Source organism: Mesocricetus auratus, unplaced genomic scaffold, assembly GCF_017639785.1.
Source record: "Mesocricetus auratus isolate SY011 unplaced genomic scaffold, BCM_Maur_2.0 Super-Scaffold_100010, whole genome shotgun sequence".
In the NCBI taxonomy this organism is placed as follows: Eukaryota; Metazoa; Chordata; class Mammalia; order Rodentia; family Cricetidae; genus Mesocricetus; species Mesocricetus auratus.
This window is the reverse complement of record NW_024429194.1, coordinates 37,530,031-37,547,748: the sequence shown is the minus strand read 5'-3', so window position 1 is coordinate 37,547,748 and position 17,718 is coordinate 37,530,031. Positions and strand designations below refer to the sequence as shown.

The 17,718-nt window shown below is 35.0% G+C and overlaps 1 protein-coding gene across 1 annotated transcript in view; it reads left to right on the top strand.

The window, feature by feature from the left end:
* Nucleotides 1-17,718, top strand: part of Vwc2l (von Willebrand factor C domain containing 2 like) — a 167,113-nt gene that overhangs the window by 20,512 nt on the left and 128,883 nt on the right. The window contains exon 3 of the mRNA XM_005070530.3: nt 3,379-3,508. Coding sequence (XP_005070587.1) covers nt 3,379-3,508 — 130 coding nt within the window. The remainder of the gene's footprint in view (nt 1-3,378; nt 3,509-17,718) is intronic.

Genomic DNA, 17,718 nt, shown 5'->3' with positions numbered 1-17,718 from the left:
TTGCAGTTCAATTTCAGCTACAAGGCTTTTGGAAGCTAACCATTTTTAACCAGATGTATCTTCCCATGATTCAGTTTGTGCTACCAAGAAAGAAAATATACCTTCTAGTTACCTAAGTCAACACTTAAGTCACTGGTTTCTTTATCCAGTCATACTAATCTAATGTATGCACATTCCCATGTACTAGTTCATGAACAAGAGAAATTTGTAATCTAGGATTAATTGTGACAGCATTATTCACAGATGCAATGTATTTCGCAACAGTGGGAATTACAAGTGAATTGTATAGTCCCTCTTACAGTTCCACATTAGCCATTTCAAACCACTAAGGTAGACATGTAATAGATTTGTAAGGCACACGTGGTACTCATAGCACCTAATATGTGCATTAACAAATAAATATTACCTTAATACTAATTACAAGCATGTTTTATGAAAATGTCACAAGTATTACATTATTTTTCAAATATTGCTAAGAAGTGAAACATTTTTGGGGATTTCTTTGAAAGAAGAAATAAAATTTTAGGATGGCATCACTTCATCATCTGCCTTTCCAAATACCTAGCTGACAGAAATAGCTCCACATGTTCTTATTTTTAAAAATATATAAAAACTAGTAGAATATTTTGCCATCTGCTTATTTCAGTATTCCCTGTTTCCCCAAAGACAGCTTTATTCCTTAATCTTTGATTTTATGGGAACATTTTTAGGTTTAATCTGTAGCTTTAACACTGAAAGATCCAATAAAAGGAAATTTGTAGCCATCTCAGTGCTTAAGACAGGAATTTTTATCAGAAATACCAAACCTTGCAGTTTTACACTAGAAGGTGGGAGGGATTTTAAAAATCTGAGCATAACACCAAAGTAGCAGATTGGTTGCTTCTACTAACTTACCACTGTCTAAAAGGTATCTATTCAAACAATGCAAAGGAAGGCAAAGGCCAAAGAAACATCAGATTGCAAGAGAATGACAATATCATCAGAGCCAGTAAGTCCTGGCAAGGTTGACAAGGTCAGGAAGGGGCCTCATTAGGTCACTGGGTGGAATTTCACTGAATGTTGAGAGCTGGAGGCTTAATGTTTGAAGAAATAAAGGTAGGGGAGGGTCCAAGAAGGACTCCTCAGACTGTAGTGAATCACACTCTGAAAACTTGGTAAGTGAAGGCAGGTTAGAGGGCAGGCATGCCAGGCTAGGCTGAAGTACACATACCAGCCACACTGAGCCTGGAGGATGGATATGTTGGGGAATGACAGGATAAGGTCTCAAAGAAAGATAACTTGAAAGAACAAATTAATAAAATTAAAAGATGAAATAGCATGACTATGAGAGACTTATGGCCAGAAAGGGATAACCATAGGATGTAAATAAGCCAAGTTCAAACATGACTGACTAGGTGGCACTGAGCATTAGGAAGATAATTTTGTCTTCCTAATTTGTTTTACTACTCAATATCCTTTCAAAGTCTTCCATATACTTTTATCACCAATCTTTGAAGTCTCAGCTCTCCCTAAGAGTAATTCTTGGGATTCTAAGGTGGGTCTCTTCACACAATGTCCACCGTTTATTGGTTTCAGTCTTTGTCTGTTAATTCCTCTATAAGACATCACCAAGCATAAATCAAATCTTCATACTTGAGGATGCCACAATCTCCCAAAATAAAAGCCACATGAACAGATAAATGTCCCTCCTGCACTATTACAACTCACCTTCTCACTGATAAATTACACAATAACTATTATACACTAACTGCAAGCATTAGTAATTTCCCTAAGAAGTACATAAGCTCTAAAAGATTGTTTTTCCAATGTTAGTGATTATTCCTCTGGACCTGGTCTCTGTGAACAAGTATGACAATCGTGAGAGATCAGCAAATCAGATGGGGACATGATGAATAGTGCTGTCTGTTGTCAAACAACAGGATGGAATCAAGTCTCACTCCTACCTTCAAATCTCTTCCCTTTGCTAATTTATAGGACCCAGAAAACTTCTGTCAACCTATTCAGTCATCTACAAGATGACAATAAAATGAATTTTCCTTTGTTAGACTAGGATAGAGATAAGAAAATTGGTAATATGAAATTTCTTAATACAGTAATAATTAATAAAGTTCAAGTTCATGAGAAAGCATGGAATATTGTGGTGGATTGTTATACAATGCTTAAACTTAACTGGTGGAGAGTTTATGTGCTATCTTGGATAAACTGGTCTATCACACTTAAACAGAACAGCATTTCACCACAGCTCCTATTAACTTGTATCCAAAAAACTAAGACAATTAGAGTGGGCTATCATTCTTCAAGCACAAAATGGAGATTAAATGAATTTTAAAATAATCAATGCACTGGTTTCTATCTCACTCAAACTACTTGAGACAGGGAACATTGATTACCCAAATTACTTGGATAATTCCTTCTGAGAGAACCAGAAACGGATCAGAGTTTTGAACAGTAACCACAGAGAAGGAAAAAGGGTTTCGTTAGATCACTTGGTAGGTGTAGAACTGCAGCATCATGATTAAGAAGGAAGTTCCTGACAGTAAATAGCTTGCTTGGAAAAGTATGGAAAATTTATGACTTCTACGAGTGCCAACCTTTCATCCTAGGGGTGTAAACCTAAAATTCTTCAACTGTGGAGCTTGAATCTATACAGGATATAAGGGTCATGGGTATTTTCTATAAAGGAAACTGAAAGTTCACTCATTCTTGGTTGGTAAGTACTGTAAAGATGAAAATTCTTTTCAGCTTTGTATTATTTTAATTATTTTCCCATTTTCATTTTAGAGTCTTTGACTCTTGCTTAAATGGTAGCTTTTTAGGTCAATTGATTTTAGTTCACTTCTCAAAGCATGCAGGCCAGGATAAGGTAGTAAGAAATTATTTCAGGAGGATAAATCTGCATGTTTGAATCCTAAATAAAATTTTCTATAATATTCACACTGAAAAGGTGCCATTTAAGCTTAAGTTGCCCTTAACAAGCATTCATAGAAAGGGCCAGAATAACTACTTAACATTAACCTTTCTTAGGAAGCAAAAATGACCAATGGCAAATTGATTTCATATGTTCTAATACCATCTTTATTCCCAGAGGAAGGTAAAGCTTCCAGTGCATCTAGAAACCAAGTGGCAGGTTTTCTATCCAAACATATCTCTGCAAAGTAAGGTGGTGGTGTACAATAACTCATTATTCACAGAAACCTGAGCTGTGCTTCATCTTGACTTGGTTATATAGGTCGCCTTCCTTTGTGGGCAGAATGATTATACATGTGGTAAATGGAACTAAAGTCAATATAAACACTGATGTCTTGTCTTCTGACAGCATTTAAATGTGCAAGCATTAAGTTATAGGAGAAAAGGGGCTAATTTGAGATTTGTTCCTAGCCCTCTCCATGTGAATGGTGTCGCTGTGAGCCCAGCAATGAAGTTCACTGTGTTGTAGCAGACTGCGCAGTTCCTGAGTGTGTCAACCCAATCTATGAACCAGAACAATGTTGTCCTGTCTGCAAAAATGGTAAGAATACCCTGCATTAGCTTTCAAGAAGGGCTTAGGACAAGACACCAGTATTTCACACCTGCATGTCATTCAGTGCAAGAGCCCTCTAAGATCTACATCTGGCTTTTCAATATGGGCAGCACTGGCATATATGTTTTTCTGAAGGCTAAAAGTGAAATGTACTAGGGTTGAGTGAATTGAGTAGCTTCTCATCTGGGGAATCATTGATCTTGCAAGCTGGCTTTGTTGTGACCCCTGTTATTTATTGTTGATTTATAAAGAGACTATTGGAGAGAACACCGTCCCATTTTTTTTTGTAGTGATTGAATTTCTCTTTATTTTGGAGCTTGTAAAGAAGTTCCCCAAATTTCATAGTGTATAGTGCATCCTAAGACAGAGATTGGAGCAAATATCAGATATTTTTGTTTGGATGTAAATAAGGCATCAAATTTAAAGTTGTCCAAAGTATATAAATTCAATTATAAGTATACTTAAGCTCAAGCTGAAACTGATGCATTTGGAGGGGCAGGAGGGTAACCAAGATTTTCATTTTAGAAGTGTGCTGTCCTTACAGAAAATGCTATAGATGAGGAAGTAATGCGTATATAAGATTATGAGTTCATTTCTTTCCCCTTATGAAATGGAATAGTTGGGAAAATTATGTATCTTACTCATCTGAAATCTCCATAGTGCCCTAGAGATTACATTGCAAAGCAATGATCCCCCAAGACACTATCAGCAAGGATCATACAATCACACTTTTCTTAGTGGTTATGTTCTGCCAAAGGAGAATAAATACTTCACTAGCCCCATTGGCATTCGCATGTGCTTGGGGTGGAGGGTGGTTGTAGACCTTGTCGTCAAACACTATAATGCTGAATTGATGTGCTCTCTGATGAGGTATCAGTGGTTATCTCATATATATATTAAATTTACATTATCTCATATACTAATCTTTTCCTTGACAGATGGATAATTTGTTTATAAATAGCATCAAGTTATTTAAAGAAAAACAAAAGTGACAAAACAAAAGTGACTCCTACTGTTTTAAAAATAAGTGTTGTGGTTTGGTATCTTCCCAAAGCACTAATCATGAACCCTTCTGACTTTTTTTCTGGACATAGGCTTTCCTGATTCTTATCTTATAAGTCCATTACATTATGTTACTAAATTGATCGTTTGGCTTCTCTTTTTCTTCTTATTCAACTGACTTATGTTGGCAATCTCTGACTCAAGAGGTGGAAATAAATACACCCCAGAAGATCTAACATGTCCTATATATGCAAACATACACGATTTAAAACTTCATATTTCTAAAAAGGCTTAAAGAAACTGGAAAAGATAAAAGAAAGAACAGTAAGATGATTTAATGGCTAAAAAAAATAGGACCTGGGAGGATAGACTGAAGGAGTTAGCATAATTTGTCCAGAAGAGAGGGCTCAGGGGAGAAGTAACTGTCATGAAGTATATGAATGGTTAGTCTAAAGTAGAAGAGGACTTGTTATTTTTCATTTTCTCCAAGGATAGAAAGAAGGAAAGCTCAGCTACCCAATCAATCTTTAAAAATGGGATTGGCAAGTCTTTAACTGGAGACCTTTTTTAGGGGGTGGAAGTAACCATCTAAACAGGTCCTTGAGAATATTGTCTTCCCTGGGTGGCCCTAGTTAACTTTGCCTTGCTTTTAGAGTAAGTGCTTACAGTTAAAATCTTGTCTGTGCATACTCAGGGGAATTCAGAGAATCATGTCCATGTATTTAGGATGCAGGATTAAAGTATGCTTCTAATAAATCACTCCAGATACCCAACACAAGTCTGCACCATATCTAGACTTCATGTCTAGTCAAATGTTATGACAGCCACTTCAAACTAGTCATATTTAACATGGCATTACTCAAGATTAGCTTGCATTTATCATATATTAGAAATTCATCTTCAAATAAAACTCTTTGTGCATATGTAATAAAGGAACTTTGAGTCACCTATTTGTATAACCGATGAGTTCATGCTAAGTGCACACTGTGTTAATTAAGTTTTGTGATGCTGTGTCCATGACACTGTATACAAAGACCACTTCTATTTCATCCTGCTACTTCCAAACAAGTTAATAGTTTTTAAAAATAATAAGGGAACTAAATCTGTATTTAAATAAGTAGAAAGACTAACTGTTGCAATAACATACTAGTAAGAGATGTTTTATTATTAAATATCATTAATTCAACAACTGTTCTCAAAACATAAGGTATGATCACTGCCAAAAGGCATTGATAAAAAGGGTTAGAAACCCCTAAGACCTGTATTTCATTAATGAAGCAGACTGAGCCCACACTTGAAGTTGCTAACTTTCTAAGCATAGTTAAGAAAATAGATGAAAAATACACATATGTAGAAGAGCTGGATGGAAAGTAAATATGACAGACTATAAGAAGGAGTGTTTTGAAAATTCCAGTGCATTGTAAGCTGAGCTCATTATATCAGATGATATATTTGTCCATTATAGTGAAAACTATTGCATAAAAGTATGTCTGATCCTTTAACATTCAATCTTTATAAATGATGATGACTTTGGCAGACAAATTTATTTTTTGGTTTACACAAAGGCTGATTGTCTTGGCTGTCAAATCCTTCCCCTTTTGTATAACAAGATTGATTTTTCTGACTCCCTGAGTTAGAACTTGCCCAAAGAAAGATGCATTAAAAATAGAAAATAAATGCTTAAACTGATAGAATTTATCATATTTAACCTTAAAATTTAGTATCAGGTAATATAAAAGTCCTTTCATTGAGCTTATTCATGAGCTGACAAAGCAAAAAAAAGTAACTGAGAAAGTACAGTCAAACGAGAACTGTAACAATTGTTGCAGAAGTGAATGCTCTTAATTTTATAAAAGGCAATTTAATTTCTTCCCTAGTTAACAATGATACACTTTTCTTTTTCTTAATATAATTTGTAAATATCAATTTGGTAGCATGACACTTCTAAAACTTTTCTCTAATTATGTTAAGAATGAAGGAGAATTTTAATTTCTTCATCTTGATGATTACCACAAGCAAGATGTCTGGTGGTTCTAAATAAATACAAGCAAACAATAAAAAAGACTTCATTCTTACTCAGTTTGGTTCAGCACTAAGAAAAACTGTGGGTATAATCAGAGCAAGAAAACATTAGGGAAAGATATAACTGGTCAAGCATGGTATGTATAATATTCATATTAGAGGAAAGAGAAGTATAAACTTTTTACTTGGCACGTACGCACAGAAATCCACTGTTTCTCAAACAGTTGCTTCTCTTTCCTCTGCAGACATGAAATAGCTGGTGACCCAAATGCCCTCTTGAAAAAAACAGTACTTTCTCAAACTCTGCCACTCCACTTTTCATAATACTGTATTACTTTGACTTATCTTTTAGCCACAGGCCTTTCCATGCTAATTAATAAGCACTATTTTTCAGGGGTAATTACTTATTTGTTCTAATAATATGCACATATAAATTAGAATTGGATAGTATTTGCTAACAAAAAATATTTCAGTTTAGGGTATGATGTAAATATTATAATATTTGGAAATCTACTCATGATATATATAGTTAGTAACCAATAATGTATATTTTTAATGTGAATTAACATTCATTGCTATTTCTTATTCTTAATCATTCATGTGACTTTTGAGTTTTCCATTCATCTTAATGCGTTCCTTAGAAACCATGTTTATAGATGACAAATTTATGGCTTTGCCAATAAAGTGTGCGAGCAGTTATTAAATATTTGATAACTAAACCACCAAAAATGTTAAGTTCATTTTTATAGACTTTTTTTCATTGGAATATAGTTGGTCATTATTTATGCCTCTGAAGGACAAATTATCTCATGATATCTGGGAGAGTCAGGACCATCCCCTAATCCTCCATACATGGGAATAAATTATTTATGCCTCTTATGCCTCTGAAGAAGAAGTTATTTCATGAAATGTGGAGGAGCCAGAACACTTCCCTATCCCTGTTACATATCAAGTGAATCTCTTCTAACTAAGCTAAAGCTAACAAAAGCCCTATTCAAATAGATAGCTCCATTCTCCTTACTCTCTTCTAGTTTAGTGGTCATGAAAGTCAGGCAGGTAGTTGGCTAGCCAGAAGGGCAAAAAGAAAAGAAAAATGCATCAGAGTGGCAGGTTATGTATAAACAAAAGACTAATACTCTTTATAGTATCTAACACATTCTAAAGATTACCATGAACAATTGCTAGTAATTCTAATGTATACACAGTGTTCCTTGACATGAATAAGAAAGAAATAAAAATCAATTCCATGAAGTAAGAAATGAGCATATAATTAATAAAGAAATTGTCAGAAAACCTTGTGAAATAAATTGGGAAATAAACTTAACCAAAAGGAATCAGAAATTACAGGAACGAGATACCAATTTTGCATTGGCAATATTATAATATTGGCAACACTTCTTATTGACAAAGATTGGCAGAAGACAAATTTGAGAAATGTTGGACAACTTTTAAGACATTTGCTATGAATGTTTCCATGTTACTTAAAATGAACTGCTGTAAAATTTGTACTTTGTTCCACATTCATGCACAGAATTTTCACTGCATTTTTGAGTGAGAATGTGGCACAAAACCTTATTGTTTTCAGTGGGGTGGTGAAATATAACACAGCCTTTAAACATGTACTACTGACATTTTCCTGTGTCATATTAAATAATAGAATGCAGCAATGCATGCTATATCTATTATATTTCTTGTGTATTGCACTTAATACATTTGAAATGAGATATGTATGCTAAACATACATTAAACTGGATGGGAGTAGAAAAACACCTAATATTATATAATGGAATTGGTTATGGTGAGAATTAGGGAGATGGCTCAGTTGGTAAGTGATTTCCATACAAGCCTGAAGGCCTGGGGTGTGACCTGCAGTACCCATGTAAAAAGCAAGGTCCAGCACTATACATCTGAAATCCAGGCATTTAAGGAGTGAAGACAATCAGATCTCTAGAGCTCACTGGCCAGTCAGTCTAACTCGATTGGTAAGTTCCACCTTCAGTGGAAGGCCTGTTATCAAAAAGTTTGATGAAGAGTGATTGGGAAAGACACACAATATAGAATTCTATTTCCATACATCCACACACATATGCACATGCAGGAATACCTAAAGAGAGAGAAGAGTGGAAAGGGACATAAGGAGGAGGCAGAGGAAAAGGGATGGGAGAATGGATCCAGTGATTCAATTGCACTTGTAGGTGTTAGAAATTAGAAGGCAAAGGGAAAAAAGAGCTAATATCTTTAATGCAGTAAATATACAGATTATAAAAATAACAGAGTCATGGGGAAAGTCACAAGTACAGTGATGTTCCAAAATATAAACAATGCTCACTCTCAACTCACTGTTAATCAGATCTGAGCATAAGCAAATACTTTTATTATATCTGTACACCAACTTTAAAACTATGATTCAGTAACTAGAATGGGAAATAGAACCCAAGAGATGTGAAAATAGGGGACTTTGGCTTTCATGCAATAAGCCTCCATATAGAGTTAGTGTTTTAGATACCTATTGTTATTTCACATTTAAAATTTTTCATCATACATTTAAGAGAAAAACAATGGAAATGCCACTAAACTTTTCCAGGGAAGATGCAAGAAAGAGGTATCTACTTTTTGTAATAGAGCATAATACTGATTAAAGAAAAACAAAGATTTCAAATTAAAAATAAAAGCAACTATATTTATGATTCTAAGCAAAATGTTTTAAATAAAAATACAATTAACTTTGTAATATCTTTCATTCATAGATTTTACTGGTGAGTATGGTTTATAAGCTATGTATCACTAGTGGCAAGAAGTAACATTCTTCAATGAGTAACATGACATTTTTGCAAAATATACAATAACCATATTGTAAGTATTGAGTGAAGATAAGGAATCTCACATTATTTCATGTCAAGTTTTAACCACATCTTAACTGTGTCATGGGTCATTGTTGTATCATACTTTGTTCACAAACAAGCCAGCAGCCTTTTAAAATCTACGCATTCTGACTAAGTAAGGTTTATAGCAGATTTGGGAATAGTTAACATAGAATTCTACCCATATAATCTCTCTTATTTCTAGATTTCAGAAAAAACGATTCTATTATTTCTATATACCAAAGACATTATATAAAGGTCAGCAAAGCTAATGACAATGCTGTTAAACGGAGCATGCCTGCAGTCCTAGCTCCTGGAAAACTGAGGAAGCATAAGTTTTCTAACATAGGAACTTAAAGCCAGCCTGGAATAGACTTCAAGACCACAACTCCACCTTCTACAGTCACGCCACCACCACACAGCCACAGTCACGCCACAACCACACAATCACACTCACACCACAACCACACAGCAACAGTCACACCACAACCACACAGCCACAGTCACACCACCACACAGTCACACTCACACCACAACCACACAGCCACAGTCACACCACCACACAGTCACACTCACACCACAACCACACAGCCACAGTCACACACAGTCACACCACCACCACACAGCCACAGTCACACCACCACCACACAGTCACACTCACACCACAACCACACAATCACACTCACACCACAACCACACAGCCACAGTCACACCACCACCACACAGCCTCACTCACACACAGTCACACCACCAACACACAGCCACAGTCACGCCACAACCACACAGCTACACTCACACCACAACCACACAGCCACAGTCATACCACCACACAGTCACACTCACACCACAACCACACAGCCACGGTCACACCAACCCCACACAGCAACAGTCACCCCACCACATACAGCCACAGTCACACCACCACCACTACCACTACCACCACCACCAAAAAAAAGGGACCAAATGTTTTGATAATGTAAAGGGATAGTTTTACACGGTAGGATTCATCAACGTCATCCAAAAGGAACAGAATCATAGTTGATAGATAACCAATAATGACAACCCTATTAAAATCTTGTAAAATGATATAACTTTTACTTACCATCTTAGATAGATAATAGACAGATATGTAGTGATAGGTAGATTATAGGTGATACAGATAAATGGTGATTAATGAGGAAAATGTAGATAGGTAATAGAGAGATGAGAGTCATATACATACATAGATAATAGGTAGGTAGAGATTTGCAGAAAGATGAGAGGCTCACTTGTGATAAGAACAAGTTAACACAATCAGAAAAGGAACGGCTTAGAGAAAAAAGTTAGTAACAAGTAAATCTCTCCTCATAAACAAAAGATGGAATTATATACTTGGAAACATAAGAAAATTAAATATTAAATATGTTGGAACTGAGTAAACTGGCAAGGTACAAAAGGAATGTACAGATTTCTATATATGTGTAAATGTGCATACAGTATAATAAAATATATATCATTACAATAAAACTAACATTGGTGCCCAAAGCAAAGGATATAATAAAAAGTTCATAAACAGACTTAACTATGAGAGAAAGTTCTGTACATGATTAAATCATATCTGAGATCACTGGAGAGATGGTTCATAGGAAGAAAAAATATGTTAGAATAACTGGATAGTTATCTGAAAAATACTTTTAAATTCATATCCTATAATTCAGGACACATTTCATCAGGTTAAGCATAATTTTCTTTTTATATCTTTGTGTGTGTGATATGTGATATATATGTTTGTATATGCATATTTTGCCATGTGTAGTGCATGTATGTGGTTGCACATGTGTGTGGATGCCTAAGGTTGATGTTGTTTTCCATGGACCTTCTACTTTATTCATTATGGAAGGAGCTCTCAGTCAAGCCCAGAGCTTGAAGATATGTCTAGGCTTTCTGGATAATTTGATCTGGGGATACCCTGCCTCCACCTTCCACATCTGGATTACAGGCAGCTGCCTTGACTGCTCAATTTTAAGTGGCTTTCTGAAGAACCAAACTTCAATCTTCTATGTCCCCAGTCACTAAATATAAATAATTTTCTTAAAAGAAAATCTGGATAAATGGATTTTTAATCTTAAAATGGCAGAACAAAAATCTCTATATTGTGTAAAAGCACAAAAATATTTTATACCAATTTAAGGCTTGAACAAAAATTAATCTTAATACTGCAATGTTCCTTGCTTCCATAAAGGATTTTTAGAAATCCATAAAGGAAAAACCCAATGTCTCTATTTTTTAAATTGATGAATAATTGAAGACATGTTCCAGAGAAAATAAAACAAAAACTGTCCCATCAATATATGACTAGTTCAAATATACTTGTAAGAACAAATATGAAGTTTTTAGTTGATTTATGTTTTCACTCTAGTATAATGCCAAGAATTTGATAATCTACTTTGCTGGGTGAAATAGGTACTATTCCACATTGTTGATGGATATAGAAAGAGACTTGCTAATATATACAAAATTCAAACACACATAACTATTGCCTTAGGAATTCCACATATGTGAAGTAAAAAATGAACAATTTTGTTGATATTCAGGGTTTCTAATTAATGAGATATCATCATAAAACATTTATAAATAACTGTAGATTCAAATTTTAGTTTTTAAATCCAACAGTAGAAAACAGTCTACATTTAGATTAAAAAAAAGAATAATACAGAGATAATTAATGGTATTTTAGGGAAAATTTTAATTAAAGTCACAACAAGTTTACCAAGTGCTATAAAATATATCTAATAAAACAGGGCCAGCAAAGAGGCTCAGCTGATAAAGACATTTCCTGCCAAGTTTGCTAAACTGAGTTTCTCCCTGACACCCATATTGTTAAGGAAGAGAACAACTAACTCCTACAACTTGTGATCTGACTCCACACACACCATGGTGCACAATCCACAAACACACATGAATATACCACCACAAACACACAAAAAATAATAAATGCATAAATAAATAAATAGTAATTAAAATATCATAAGACACACCAGGTTAAAATGAGTCAAAAGTTGTTCCTAATTCTCTCTCTTATTATAAAAGGAAATATCAAATTTTCTATGTGATATAATATTTTTATAAGTTGACAAAATATTTGGGTTTTTGTTGTTATTGCTTTTGTTTTAGAGACAGGTCCTGCATATGTAGCCAAGGCTGACATTGAATTTGTTATCCTCCTGTCTCTGCCTCCCGAATGTTAGGTTACAAGTATATACTACTGTGTCTAATCAATGGAAATAGAGGATGCATTTAGTAGCAGGGAAGAACCCAATTTATGAACTATAGAAAAAATAATGCATAAAACTATAATATTAACCTTTCAAATGTAATATCTGAATTGAAATAGAGAAATATAAAGTAAATAGAAAATGGAAACATTACCTAAGTATATCAATTAGTTTTCTTATTGTTGTACCCAATTATTTGACAAAAGCATCTTAAGGGTAGGCATGCTGATTTCAGCTTGATTGTGGCAAAAGCTGTGAGACTGTGCAGAACTGTTCACATCGCAGAGAGAGATGGATCTGTAGACCCTGCCCATATGACAGTGCCACTCGCATGCAGAGAGGGCCTTCCCATTCTAAATTAAGACTCTCTGGACATCATTGGGGATTCTAAATCCTGTCAGCTTGATGATCAAATATATATATTTTCCCAGAACCAAGTATCTGGGAAAAAGGTGTGGTTATCCAAACATAGTCATTTTTTAAAATAAAATTGCCCTCCTACATAATCTACTATGTAAAAATATAAATTTTAGTTGGATTAAATCTAAATTTAAAAAATAAATACTAAAAGAATTTTTAAAATAACTGTATGTCCACTTTTCAGAAAAATGAAAGTATTCCTAAATATGTAAGCAGGTGAAGAGTTGTGCACAGGAAAATATATATGTGGATCAAGTAATGTGTAGTTCTGTTAATGTTTCTGAATGCATTAAAGGAAAGCAATAGCTAGTTTGGAATAAGATATATGTAACAGACCATCATATAGAGGTGACCAGAGCAAAGTACATTTCCATTCTGAAAGGCAACGACAGTATATGACTCTTTGATCTAGCAATGACATTTCCATAACTTGGTAAGAAATGGTCAAGTAAGAGTATAAAAGTGTCTGCATGGTGATTGTTATTATGAAACTGTTTCATGACAGAACTTGGGTTCTAAATATTTAATAATACCAATTATTTGCCAATGCTGAGGAGCTCTGAACCCTACCTCAAGGGTACTTGTGCACCTGTACGTATTGCTGCACCACTCACTCACAACACAAGAAATGAACCATCCCATACGATGAACTGATAATGAAAATGTGGTACATAGGCACAATGGCATCTTATTCAGCTATAAAAAAGGAAATTAGTCATGAAGGTTTTAAGAAAATGAAGGGGTCTGGAAATTAGCATATTGAGGTAACTGTCTCAGAAACACAAATGATGCAAGTTCCTTTTCACATACAGACCATAATTTTACTATTAACATATTTGAGTAGATTTGATGTGGTCTGTTTTATAAAACTAGAAAGAGAACATGAGTGGGAGTAGAATACTTGTGACAGGGGACTACTAAATAAGGGAGGAATGATTTAAGGGAGGTTCAGCAAAACAGTAAAACACATTATATTTGAAAATGCCATAATGAAATGCATTATGTATGTACTAATTTATGACAAAAATAAATCTGTAAAACTTAAATCATTAAAAGTAAATAAAACCATAGTATATTGACACAAGTACTAAGAGAACATTACATATAATGGTGCAGAAAAATGAAGGCCTGTCTCTCCTGCAAAAAGGGATATCCATAGTATATTATTAAACTATTCAGATAATAGATGATAAAAGATAAATGAGTAAATAGGTAGGGATAACTATATGTACATATAGATAGATACATAAAACTATATGTACAGGTAGAGAGAGAGGGGGAGGGGAAGGGACCCTATTTTGTTTTAAGAAGCTGGAAGAAAATATGCAAAATATTAATAATGGTTGCATTCTTAAAATAAATGTACAGAATACTTGTAATTTAAAATTATGATTTAAAAGAGAAAACAGCAAAATCTGAACCCAAGGTAACATAATTTTTCCTATTTTTATAATTTTGTGATTAAATAATTAATGGCATGTCACTTGTGGAAATTGTGCTGTGATTCCTTGTTATAATTTGTACTTTGTAAATTAATTAACCAACTAATAATTTCTTCCACTTGACTTTTTAACTTCTTTATAAGAATATTTTCTTAAGCAAAGGGAAGCTTCATTGCCCATTTTATGTGCCTATTAGGGAAATTGCTAAAATATGCACTTAAATAGATCCATTAACATTTTCATGAAAGTATTCTGAAAAATGGGTCTTAACTGAGTGCAAGTCTTTCACCTTAATTTTTCTCACTTCCTCTCAGGTAGACAATGCTTCATACCAAGCATTACACAGTTGTAAAACAAACATACTCGAGTTGAAGCCCTTCTCTGGGAACTGCAGTGCCCATATCATTTGGCTTCAGAGACCCCCATACTGCTCAGGATGAATGTGTGTCTATGTTAGGCAGCTTAAATTCTGCATTTCACTGACTCTTCCACGGAAGGTCAGAATTAGCCATATTCCTTTAAAGTAGACAGCAAAACAGAATAACAATAGATAACTACTTTAATTATCCACAAACAATAATTCCCTATTTCTTTTATTAAAAAAACCTCCAAGATACAAAGGAAATATTTAAGTTTATATTTTCTTAGACCAACTTTTTAATTCATCAGCAAACTAGATTTCAAAGGCCTTACCTTACAGTGTTGACACAATGAGAATTAACACTACATTCATTCTCCATAAAACGTATCTGGATAACTGTTGTGGCTACCTGGTCTTAAGACAAAGCAGATTAGAAAGCCAATGTGCAAAAATAATTTGAATTTTTCTCACCTTATTTCCCCTATCACATGGGGACAGCTTATTTAGGACAATGACTCTGAATCCTGCACATAGTATTAACCTTTTCGGTGATGCAAATGCATTTATGAATAAATAAATGAAAAATTCCATATTCCACCTGATTAAAGAAGTTACATTTTTTAAATTTTTATTCTCTGAGTTATTTTAACTTTGGAATGTGTAATACCCTCTGTTTTATAAGAGGAGATTATATATGGAGAGCCTGGGATGCATTCTGTGGCTGGAAGGAAGGTTTATTAAGTTTGGTTCAGCAAAGGACCAGCCCACATGCCTCAAATGACAGAAGACATAGCAAGGTAATCTACAAGAAATAAACTGATTGTGTCAGGAAGTCAAGTATACCTTGAAATTGTACTGCTTTGTAAACTCACTATGGACACAAAAGGTTTTTACTGTTAAAAACAGACTTCTTGTAATGTGTCAGTCATTTTAGTGCAAAATTAATGACACGGTTTAGCTAGAATTATTCTTAATGATGTATTTTATCTAATTATAAAGACTGAGTGTGTTAATGACTGAAGCATCCTCAAATATATAAGGCTAAGGGCTTGATAAATGAGAGCCGGTGTTACATTTAATAGTTCTTAGATTAATTATCGTCATTACACCAGGGACTGAGAAAACATGTGAAAAGGGCAAACACTTTCCTCAGCATATGTAATCAGGCATCCTCCTCCAGAGCTGTCTCCCAGCGTCCCCTGCCCCTTGCAACACAATATAGCACCTCATCTAGGTGTGCCTTCTTCTCCGGACCAGCTCCCCCTGCCATCTAGGCTATGTATGTTCTTGTCTACATGCAAACAAACTGTCTGCCCCTGTTTTATAAATTAGACATCTGATGAGCCCAAGATTCCTCAATGGCAAGAAAATGTTTGTAACTTAACTAGGGTCTTCAATAACCAAAGCCTCAATATTTCCTTCAAACGTTAAGGGACATTTTTAAAATCTTATGAATAAAACAGATTTTGAGTGTGAGTATCCACGCCCCCTGACTCTCTGTGTGTGTGTGTGTGTGTGTGTGTGTGTGTGTGTGTGTGTGTGTGTGTGTGTAAGAGAGAGACAGGGACAGACAAGGGAGTTTGGGCTAATTTTGTTTTCAATATTTCAGTCATATCACACTATTGCACGTAGCACATGACTTGTTCAATAGTTAAAAAAAGCAATGATGTTTTGATGAGGACATGTCCATTACATGATTTGAAAGTGTTGATCAACACTTTAGCGTGAAGAAAAAAAAGCAAACTCAGAAAATATGTCTTGGTATCAGCATGAAGAAAGAAAAGTGCTTGTGGGAGGCATTATTTAATTCCAGACAGCAAATGAGACAAGTAGAAAGTAAGTCAGAACTGTGACGTGAAACAGAGACAAAGGACACTTATTAACCAACACTTCCGTGCCATACAGAAATGCTAGTGGTTGAAGCAGAAAGGCCTGGCAAACACCTGCGATATTTAAGTATAGCTCTGGGCTGCTTCAGATCAAGCTATCAGCAATGTCAGAGCTCTTCTGAAGCATATGGCTGGATGAAAAGGAGAGTTGCTGTATGCTGCTCATGTTTGCTTCCATGAGCCTCATCCCTATGAGGCAATGGCACAGAGATGCAGTAAATGCTCTTGTTTGTCAGGGTAGATAACCAGCCAGCCCTTCCTCCTTCCTTCCTCTCACTCATCACTTTTATGTGTTTTTCAGAAAGGTCCATAAAGCAATACACCTGCCTTCTGGAAGTCTAAGCTCAGTTAGTTTTCAGCATCCTGTAATGACAAAATAGTCTGTGGTGTTATATCCATATGGCAGAAGACTCCTTCATTCAACTTCCTGTGGCAAGGTTTAAAGTAGGGGCAGTGCAGGGAAAAAGACTCAAAAATCTCTCTTTTGAGTCTAGGCATCTTCAGTGTTTGTTTGCTTTTCTGGGCTTGCTTGGATTTGCTCTGTGATTTCATGCATGATGCAAGGTGACCGCTAACAGCAACACAGGAGGAGAGGTGCTAGGGAGATGAAACCACATAAACATTTGAAGCCAAGAGTCCTGCAAGTTGATGGATTAAAAACTCAGATTCTGTTTCAGACCTCAATAAACACAATAGTGTTTGAGTTGAATGAAATAACTGACCCCCTATGCAGAGGCATTCCAAATGAACTGAGAAGTGTTCTAATGACAAGTAATTAATGCAAGGCTACTAATTAGAACACCAGATTTCATCTATTACACCCTGATATATATTAGGGCATCAAAGGTGTTAACAGATTTAATTGTTACAACAACCGTATGAAACAGAAACTATTACTAATTTGCAGAGCAGGAAGGAAGCTGAGCTCCAGTAGGTAAATTGCCTTC